This window comes from Pomacea canaliculata, linkage group LG8 (genome assembly GCF_003073045.1).
Source record: "Pomacea canaliculata isolate SZHN2017 linkage group LG8, ASM307304v1, whole genome shotgun sequence".
Classification (NCBI taxonomy): Eukaryota; Metazoa; Mollusca; class Gastropoda; order Architaenioglossa; family Ampullariidae; genus Pomacea; species Pomacea canaliculata.
This window is the reverse complement of record NC_037597.1, coordinates 20,169,429-20,179,687: the sequence shown is the minus strand read 5'-3', so window position 1 is coordinate 20,179,687 and position 10,259 is coordinate 20,169,429. Positions and strand designations below refer to the sequence as shown.

General features: G+C 38.8%; 1 protein-coding gene across 1 annotated transcript in view; it reads right to left on the bottom strand.

The window, feature by feature from the left end:
• Nucleotides 1-2,983: 2,983 nt before the first annotated feature.
• Nucleotides 2,984-10,259, bottom strand: part of LOC112570788 (mediator of RNA polymerase II transcription subunit 17-like) — an 18,185-nt gene continuing 10,909 nt past the window's right edge. The window contains exons 8-13 of the mRNA XM_025249413.1: nucleotides 7,474-7,533; nucleotides 7,025-7,224; nucleotides 6,646-6,837; nucleotides 6,375-6,489; nucleotides 5,956-6,104; nucleotides 2,984-5,587 (exon numbers count right to left, since the gene is read on the bottom strand). Coding sequence (XP_025105198.1) covers nucleotides 5,374-5,587; nucleotides 5,956-6,104; nucleotides 6,375-6,489; nucleotides 6,646-6,837; nucleotides 7,025-7,224; nucleotides 7,474-7,533 — 930 coding nt within the window. The 3' untranslated portion in view covers nucleotides 2,984-5,373. The remainder of the gene's footprint in view (nucleotides 5,588-5,955; nucleotides 6,105-6,374; nucleotides 6,490-6,645; nucleotides 6,838-7,024; nucleotides 7,225-7,473; nucleotides 7,534-10,259) is intronic.

The window sequence follows — 10,259 nt, the reverse complement described above, 5'->3', positions numbered from 1 at the left end:
GAACAGGTCAAAGGGTACGTCTACTTTCTCATTGAAAATGACTGCTTGACTTTGCTTTAGTGCCAGCTGTAGCCTCTCCAAGAGCGGGAAGGTGGAGGGAGGGTATAACGAGTAGATATTGTTTGTTATAGGTCATAGAAGTCGACTAAACTGCGAGTGTGTGTTGCACGTGCACTGTTCGACATTCCGATGTTACACTGGTGACTGGCAGCTGCAACGCTCTTGACCTTGCGTAACGCGGTAAAGCGAGACGGAGACATTTGACCGACTTTTTTTTTGGGTGGGTGGGTTCGCGAGAGTTGACGCTGTGGTGTAGGTAAACATTTGCTACCTACAGTACGGCCGCACAAGTACATCTCTTTTTAAGTCATTTTTTTTTAATGGTTTATTTTGCACAGCTCAGGTGTCGAGGCAGTCGAGCCGCACCACACATATGCAGAGTTATCAAAAAATCAAACGTACGCCTCTATATGGTCACACTTTAATACAGGTTGGGATCAGGTTTTCTGACTCCGTAAAACCAATGATCTCGAGAAGTTTATTCGTTCTGTATTCAGGGACCCCTCCTCGTTTCCAGCCTTGAAGTCACGTCTATGAACAAATACAGCGCTTCTCTTAGAACTGGATCAATTCTTTCCCTGAACGCTACAGTGGAGTAGGAACTATTAGGAGGCAAGTAGGGGGCAGCCGCCCCTCAAAGAAGAGACCGATCAGATCCCTACCGTCCCAATGATTGAGGTGTGATTCCTCGCAAAGTATATAAAAAAGGTAGGGGAGCAGAGAGAGACCATGCAATGACAAAACTTTGTTTACGAGGGTAGCAAAAGTTATACTCTTTTTTTCTACATCTAGCCTCAATCTAAAGAAAAGAAAAAGAAAACACTACTGCAAAACAAAGCATTAATTTAAAAAAGACGCAGGGTTGGTTTTTTTTGGCACACTGACTTGAAAACCTTGAATGTAATTATAAGATGATTATCCTTTTGAAATATTACATAATTCTGTTATTGCGCTTTAATTGTTTCTTGCTAAGTGTTCCTTTCTCGTTTAATACCGAAAGCAGCATGAACTGTGATGCTACCACCGAGTACGATCGAGTGTACATGTGTATGTGTGGCTGGACTCACGCACCCGGGCCCGTCCTTTTTAATCGTAATATTCGATTGTGAACGTCGATCGTTCACTGTCAGCATGCATGCAGTCTGCTGCCTACAAGCATATCTCCCTGTACTGCGTTACTGTGTGCAAATGAATGTAGATCATACTATGTAATCCTGAACCCCGACTACTGTTTATTCCTCGATCGTTGCTCCCTTGAGGAGCATATAGGGCTGCAGAACCATGCACGTACGACTGTATGAGAGTCTATATACTGTCATCTCAGTCTTGCCGACACATGACAATAATTCTTTATTAACGAGAGGTAAATAAGTAAACAAGACATTTTTTTTTCATTCAGCCTTCGCTCTACACACAGTAGATATGCGGCTACCGAAAAAGAATTAAATGACACAGGAGTCCAGCAACCGGGGTCATTGTATAGTGGCGTGGAAAAGTAAACAAAAAAACAACCTTGCAAAAAGATCAAAGAACGTGCATAGTCGTATACACGAAATTTAAACACCAGCATTATCCTACAGTATCTCCATACAACATTCGTACAAACCAGTTTCATTTTTTTCTTTCCTTCGATCATATCGAAAGCAAACTGGTGTAGGGCGCGCTGACCGCCTTGAGTTGATGGAAAAACACCGGCTGGTGTGTCAAGGTCAGAGCTCGAGCCTCCAGTTCACTCACGGAAGCGGATTCAACTGGTAAATGTATTTTTACATCTCGATCACTAGATGACTGAGGAAGAATTGTGGCGCGATCACACGGAAAGGGCGGCCGTCCCGCTTGAAAATTAACTACGAATTGTACTGGTTATCCGAAGTAATTTCTCAACAGTGAAACATGCTACGTCACTGTGTGGCAGGCATGTGCACCTTGGTAGCAGGTGGGGATTGAAAAAAAAACAACAAAGTGTTATCGCTTGTTATAAACAATTCGTAAGTTCAGAGAAATTGAAAAGTCTTTCGCGTTGTCAGTATAGTATCTCAGTTTTCAACATCTCAATTCAATTTCTCGACTTGTCATTCAAAACATGATGGAAAAGAGACGGGAGGGGTTGGAATTAATATTTTTCGAGGCTTCTGAAGTTCGATTTAATGGTTAATCCATCCTCCTTTCCCCATTAACAATGTTGTGAAAATTGTAAGCAAAGACCAAACGTTGGCTAAGATTATGGCGAATTACAACAAAAATTCTCATTAAAGTTGTAGTCAAAATATTGCGCTCTTCCCTTTCTGTATTTGCGTGTATCAAATTACACTGAGTTTGGCGTAGAAGCCATTATCTAGGGATGTGTTAAGTCGCAGAAGCTGTTTCTACCATTCCCGAGACCTGTTGGAGGGTGGGAAGAGGGACCAGGAGGGAAGGAAGGGCGGCCGTTGACAACCGGCCTCAGCTAGTTCAGTCCACACGCCGTCGCTTCCGTAATTCGTTCAGTCCTGTCATCGACATCCACTTAAAAATGTAGCGCTGGCTCTTGTGTCGGAAAGGTTAAGGGCGGTCAAGCAAGCTTAAAAAAAACACTACTACTCTTGGAGTGAATAGTGAAACACGCAGCACTAAATGTTAGATATTCTTCATAACTATCTATGATATCCGTCGTATGGAACATCCCCTGCCTCATGAGACAGACAGCCTGATGACTATCAGACAAACATTTCTTCTCTTTGTCAGCATGGAGTCACAGCAAAAAGGAAAAGTGTAGACAGTCAAATAGAAATATCATAGGCTGTGCTGGGAAGTTCAAATGCAGAGGGGAGAGAGCCAATTACAGAATGGATGTGAAATACAGCAGAGAGGTATATAACTGAGAAGAAGAAAACATTTTATGGTCCACAACATTCAAAGATTCAAACAAATGAAGACGAGGAAAAAATGTTCATCGGAGTTTTATTTACTACATTTTTCAATAAAACTTTTGCTGCCTTAGTTTTGTGTCAACAACTCTGTCAAAATCTCTGCATGTGCACATTTAGCCACTGACACACAAGCATGCTCACATCTGTCTCTTTTTCTCATGGACTGCCCACCAGATTTGAAGTCCTTGATCATAAATTTTCTGTTTCTAAATTTGATATTCACCAGTCTCAGCTAATTCTGTAGATTCAAAATAATTGGAACTATACAGCTAACAATACTGTGACTGTTCTCATCCTATTATAAACTTTCTTTGGGAAGTTATGTAGTCTTATACTATAGTGTGCATGGCTAGGAGCAGGTATAGGGTTTGAGACACTAATTTATTTGGAAATGTATCCACTTTCTTTGCCATACAAATACTAGAACACTCAAAGTCCACGTTTAACCCTGACCTTTTAAAACACTTAAGCTATAATGTGCAAGTATAATTTATAAAAAAAAATACTGACAAGAATATTATTCATTCCATTTAAATTTGCTGCCAGTATATGATTTATAGAGAAGTGCTTGGGTGAATTTTATGCAAAAAAAAAAATCTGAATTTCTTAAAATCCTAAACATGAAAAAGTGGGGTTTTTTTCCAGCAGAATGTTGACCTGTCTTTTCACATTAAGCAAAAATGGAGGAAATGGATGGAACCTCCATGACTAGACACAAACTTCTAGTTAAAACTTTGTGGGCGCATTCTTTTTAATGGCTTATTTGCAATAAGTTGGCTGCACAAATGGCTCAGTCCCAAGACCAACCCAAGAATAAAAAATCATCAAAAGAATACCAAGACAGGACAAGTTTGGCTCTATCATGACGGGAAAAAAATTGACAAATATCAAATCAACAATGCTTAAAAAGCAGTTATAAAGGCAGCATCAGTCAAATGCCAGCAGCCAAACTGCCACTTGTTCAGCATACTCCTGTCCTCACAATGTGGAGGCTTGACAGGTTTAGGTACTCTTTGATGCGATTCTCTTCATGACGACAGCAATCATGTCAAGCAGAGTATTCCTCAGCAGATATTCTTAAATAGATTATTAATCCGTGCAGAAGTTTGATGCTATAATGAATGATTCATCCTAATTTAGATGGCAATGAACACGAAAAAAAACCTGTTGTTTATTTAAATGTTGGACTTTGGTGTTTACACAGACCTTATACAGCTGGCAAGATGGACTGGTGTTCTATAACATATCTGTTAAACTGTGGCATTATGCTATGACCCACAATCTGTTGTAATGGCTTTTAATACGTTTTCATATGGCTAATGCATATTGTAGCACCAATGAAGCTGGCACAAATTTCTTAGCACAAGTGCAAGGGAGGCAATAATTTCTCATCAGAAAGTCCCAGTCAAAAATGTTAGCACGCTGTCTCTGCTTCTAATAAATCAATGCTTCTTCTATAGAAATCTTTTAAATTAATGTTAGCTAGTTAACTACTGGAAAATTATGCTGAATCTGTCCATCCAATTATCCCCCTTTCTTATTGTTAACCATACAAAGAAGTCCATTTTGAATGCAAAATACAGATATACTATTACATCAAAGCACATTGAGCTTGTTGCTGACATGTAAACATGCTATAAAAATGTTTTTATTACTATAATACTTTATTTTTTAAGTTTTATATATGTGGGTAAAATTTCTTGAACAATTTCCATTCTGTAAAATTAAACATCAAAGAAAGAATAAATTATTAATCAACCTATCAGTTCATTATATTTGAGTTAAACATTTCTTCACAAAAGGTTCAAACGTGCTAGCTGTCAACCACATTAAAATCTCTTTTAAGCCACGAATGCATACATATTCATGCAGGTACAAATATTTACTCATTCACAGAGGCATAAACATTACTTTCACACGAGACGCTTTGAGAATCTGTGTAACAGCACAATGAATGCTGGTCTTGTTTCAGAATAATCGCTGAGCCTACCACATCATGGTACAATTTAAAGTTGTGACACTAGCGAAGGCTCTGACAGGTCCTGTATCAGCTTCACTTGTCCATGTATAGCTTTCAAGTGGTGGTGGATTCCTGATACATTTGAGAGATTTACCGCAACTGGCCTGTTGACTGAAAAAATATTCTGCAGTAAGATCACTCACTGAAGTTTTCTCCTGCCACACCGCAAAAAAGTCCAAGAAGCAGTCTTATGCTACCTGCTGCAAGGCAGTCTTTTTCTAGTCCTTGGAGGAAAACCCTTGAAAAAAGGCACTGCCAAGATATTACTAGGATTTCAGCAGGAAAGAGCAAGAGTCAAACAGCATGTCCGGTAAAGCCTCTGCTCTGTCACCAACCACGGCGTCAAGCCGTCAAGTTCAACCTTTGATCACAAAAGGCAGCTCTTCACCGTGCTGAGAGATATGCCATAAGCATGTCAATTTTGCTAGCCAAGTTTCGGCCCTGGAGTTTGTCAAGATTCACCTCCTGGTATGTCCCACCATGCTCAAACCAACGCCGGTCTGTCACTGCTGGTGATGGATGACTGTCAGTAGACTGGTCCATATGCTTCACCATGAGGTGCTGCCCACTGGTGGGGCCACTTCGAAAGGAGATGATTCTGGGGACAGACAGCACCATCCATTTTAAGAATCCTTCGCTTGTGATTTTTTTAACCTCATATCTTCATCTAAAAATTTGCTTGGAGTTTTTCTTTGTGGGGGGCGGGGGTGGGGGGACAAGGGAGATGGTTTTTTAAATAAAGCAATATCAAAGTATTATGTTCAAGATAAATACTGGGTCATTTTTACTTCTATGTTTGCCCTACCCGACACATCCCTTTCACTTTCCTTTAACATAGAGGTTTGTACCCAAGCATGTGAGCAACAAAACCCTGATTTTCTTCTCAATGTCATAATGCGTGAAAACAATTTCTCCCCTTTTACATATAACAATCACACATAGAGAGTGCTGTGACAGTCCACATACTTGTCACCACGAGGTGAGGCAATGGAAATAGAGGAGGCTGTGGCAAAGGACTCCATGTCTCCACTGCCAATGGAACTGTTAGCTGCTAGCACCTGCCAGCCCTGGTATTTTGCTATCTGCTGCACTACTAAAGTGTGGTGTTGTGCAATCTGCACACAAATAAACATTGTCAGTTCACACATCAAGTAAGAAGTAATTCTTTCAGAGCAACATGTTGCAACATTATACACCGACGCAGAAACGAGCCAGTATTTCTGGAACTGAACACACAAAAGTTAACGCAAGCCAGGTGGCTTTTTGTGAAAAAATTGTTTTTGGTGTGACTTGTTGAGATAGATCACAAGCAAAACATATCAACATTACATGGCAGCAATACATTACAGTGCCACTGCAGCTAATGCTACTAACAAGTAACTGACCTGCCAGTACAACAGATCCTGAAGCTCTTTATCCTCAAAAGACAGCTGACAAGGCCTCCCATCCTTCATAACAACTCGGATAGTGTCAACACCAATCAGCAGAACCAGCGAGGTCCTTGAAAGGGTACTGTCATCATATTAACTGGCAGTTTTATAGGAGCACAGTAAGTAGCACCCAATACTAAGCTAGCCATCAGACGACACACGCTTATTAGCCTACCACTTACCACAGCAACAGACAACACAGCCTTCTATACAATATTTTCCTCACCTTGTGCTTTCATAGCCAATGGAAGTGATGAAGATGCGCACCGATGATTCCAATGAGCTGTTGAGGCATCCCCAGTGTGCTGTTATTTGTGGATCTTGGACAGCAACAGCCATTTGGTCAATCACATGCATGGAGCGAATACGCAACACAGCATGTTTTGTCTGTTTGATAATCTGTGACAGCAAGGACTCCCTGTGGACCAAAAAATCCACACACTCAGCTAGCAAAAAACAATTTCCAGGCTCTGATGGATGAAACTATAACTGTGGAAGTTTAATAGGAAGCATCTGTCATGAGTCTACTGTACTTAAAAAGGAACCATCTTTCAATGCTAACAAATGGCAGGAGAAGAATCAAGCCACACACTGACACCACTCACCTCTCTGTCATTTCAACCAACTCCTGACGTGTCATAGCTAATGGTCCAGCCAGACGCCGTCGCTTGCTCATGCCCAGTGTGGCATTGACAGGATGAGGGGCATCAATGCTAATGTTGCGAAAGTGGACTTCACGAAGAAGCTGATGCAAGCTATGTTCTAAGACATGGTTGTGTTCTAGTTTCTGTGGCAATGTGGGCCCCTGTTGAAAAGACGGAAAAAAATCAGATTACCACTTTCCAGCATAATTAGTGTTTTCTAACATGTCTCACAAGAACTATTAAAATCATTTATAAAGATTATATAGTGAATTGAGAAATTGTGTAAAGAAACCTTAAAGTCTTTTAAAAAGCAGGTTACAAGGCTTATGTTGCACACATCTATATGCCAAAAATATTCAACTGCCTCCTCAGAAAGGGACTGGCAAATCTTTTTTGCCAGTTACACTCACCTTCTTTTCTTTACCTGTGTAATGACACAGAACTATAGATAGTTGAAGACCAGGAAATACCTGAAGAACAGATAAAATGAAACTCCTTTAAATCAGTAGATTACTAAAGATGGGTGATTATAGACATCATGCAAATCTGTGATGAAGAAATAGCCTATATTCTATGTGATGGATTTCAAGCTTTTAGGCAACACAGTAAGAGATGTTCTACTTTATTTTCCAGATTCAACGTTTGTTTTAAATCGAAGTATTCATTCGAGAAGATTTTCTAACATCAAAATCAATGCAGATTAACAGTCTGTATGCAAAATGTTTCTTAGATCTGAATGGACACAACATTTTTCCCCTCTAATATTGAGTGAATCACTGAATTTTGAATCTCTAGCTATCTGAAGATGTGAAAGGCCAAATGAGTCAGGTGAAAACAGACTTGCACCGCAAATGCACAAAGCTGAAATGTTACACCCTGCTCTACAAGTGAAGAAAAAGTGCTGCACTATTACAGTCAATCAGGTTTCATCTTACACCTACTACAGTGATTTCATCGGTGTCAAATAACAGCAAAAGAAACCCAATGTAAGAAGAAAACTCACATTAGTAATGATTTGGTTTCCAATAACCATATGTGGTGTGGCTGCTTTTACCTGCACTGCTTCCCTAGCAAGCTGAAATGAAAGGACTAGTTAAGTACAAAAAAATCTTATCTTGTACAACATATATTTTAATATATGTAAAAATGTATGTTGATGAAAATCGTTAAGCTATGTAACAAAAGTTTGCCTCTGACATACAGACTTATGATTGGCTTACATCTTTATTTTTTGTTTTGTTGAACCTGAAACCAAATCAATAGATGAATAATGTTTCATAGATATCATATGATAATATTGAATTATTGTGTTTTTATTTTTTCATGTTTGTGTGTTTGAATCTGTGACAAAGGTAACTGTTGAAGAAAACATGGCTAGTCAAGGGAGGTCACTCTTGACATATTTATTTCTGTTCACACTACAAAGTTTTCAAACATTTGGGGATGAACTGAAAACTTTTCACCCAAATCAAATTTCTACATATTTCCCACACTAAAAAGTTATTTGCCAACATATTTTTGCAAAAAAAATTCATGCGATTCTTAATTCATACTGATGAAGAGAGTCATGGCATTTTGTCTCAAAATCGTGGAACTTTGATTACCAAGATAATTGCTTTTGTCTAGCAAACGACGAAAGTTGCTTTTAATAAATAAATGGGGTGTCTGAATGCTAATTTTATTAAATACCTGCTAAGAATCTCAGAAACAAGAACAGATTTTACAGCAACATACAAATTTTTGCTTTGAAACTGAAAAGACTTTTGTCCAAATTGTGACGGCCATTAGATTTTTTACTGACACTCTGTTTCATGGTGAATTTTTACACACACATAAGAAGCCTGAATAGCCAGTTATCTTTTAACTATTGTATTTAATGGATGCGTTTGTGCCCACATACTTTCAACAAAAATATAGCAAAAAAACCCCCAAAAATTCCAAAAGTGCTGAAATTTTACGACACAGAGCCATTTTTGGGGTTCAAACTTTTGTTGTCACAGTCTTATATACAAGATAAATTCTTTAAAACAGGCGTGGAAGAGGATAACATTAATAATTAAGTTTTCTAAGACCTTGTTGAGCTGACAAAAGGATAAATGCTCAGCTGCCTGAATCAGAAGTATCCAGGGTGTTCAATAGTTACAGATTGACACATAATAAACACACCAAACCACAATACACCCAATCTTTATGACGCAAATCGTAAATGACACCTGTCTGCTTACATAAAGTGCATTTACCTGAGCAAAAAGTTCTTTACAGAAAAGCACATTCTGTGCCCACTCAGCTTGGATTGCCAATAGGCGTTAGTGGGTATTGAACTAAGACCAGGAGGCACTTCAGGTACAGCTAGTCAAGTTCCATCATGTCTGTGAAGGGAATCAGATACATTTGTATGCACCGAACATTTTTTTCATGCATTTCTTTTTGCCACAACATTAAAACAAACAGTAAATAAATAATAGTTCTGTCAAAGGAAATAATGCTTTAGCGAAGATGTTGCCAAAATGCCAACAAACGCAAAATAAATTAATCATGTTGAGATTACAATCTTTATAAAGTAATGCCTTTCACAAACTTTTCTAATAATGTACCCTGTCAAAGTCATCCAAAATTAATTGAAAAATGTGGGGGGCCCAGGAAAAATGATCATGTTTTAAGTATTTTGAGAAAGAAAAACATAGAAGATTCCAGCATTCCAGAGAACAACAAGTAAAGGAAGCAAAACGTGGTCATTTCCCACTACCTGGACTGTTTTGACTCCACCTTATATGTATGCCACACCTTCAATGCTAACTTGGCAAGTCACTTCCAGGCTAACTCCGCATACTACATCTCCACCATCACTCGCCTGGGCTACCATTTGTACTCTTCTTCATTCAAAGACCCACCTTGCCAAAACCTGGAGCCAGCTGCACATATATTTTTTGGACCATGATTTATAATTCGTGACAAAACTATGGAATAAACCAAAGTTTCTGTATTTTTACTTTGACTAAATTTTTGTTAACACTTTTAGCTTAGAATAAAATGAGCAGTTTTCCCTGCTTTGCAAGGATTTTACCGCCTCCTCCATGTACTTATTGCTATCCTCACAATTCGCTTTGCACACCTCACATTTTTTCAAATCTTTATTATTTATTTTTTTTTTTTAAAAAGGACAGAGTAGAGAAAGGCCTTTTTGAAATAGAAATAA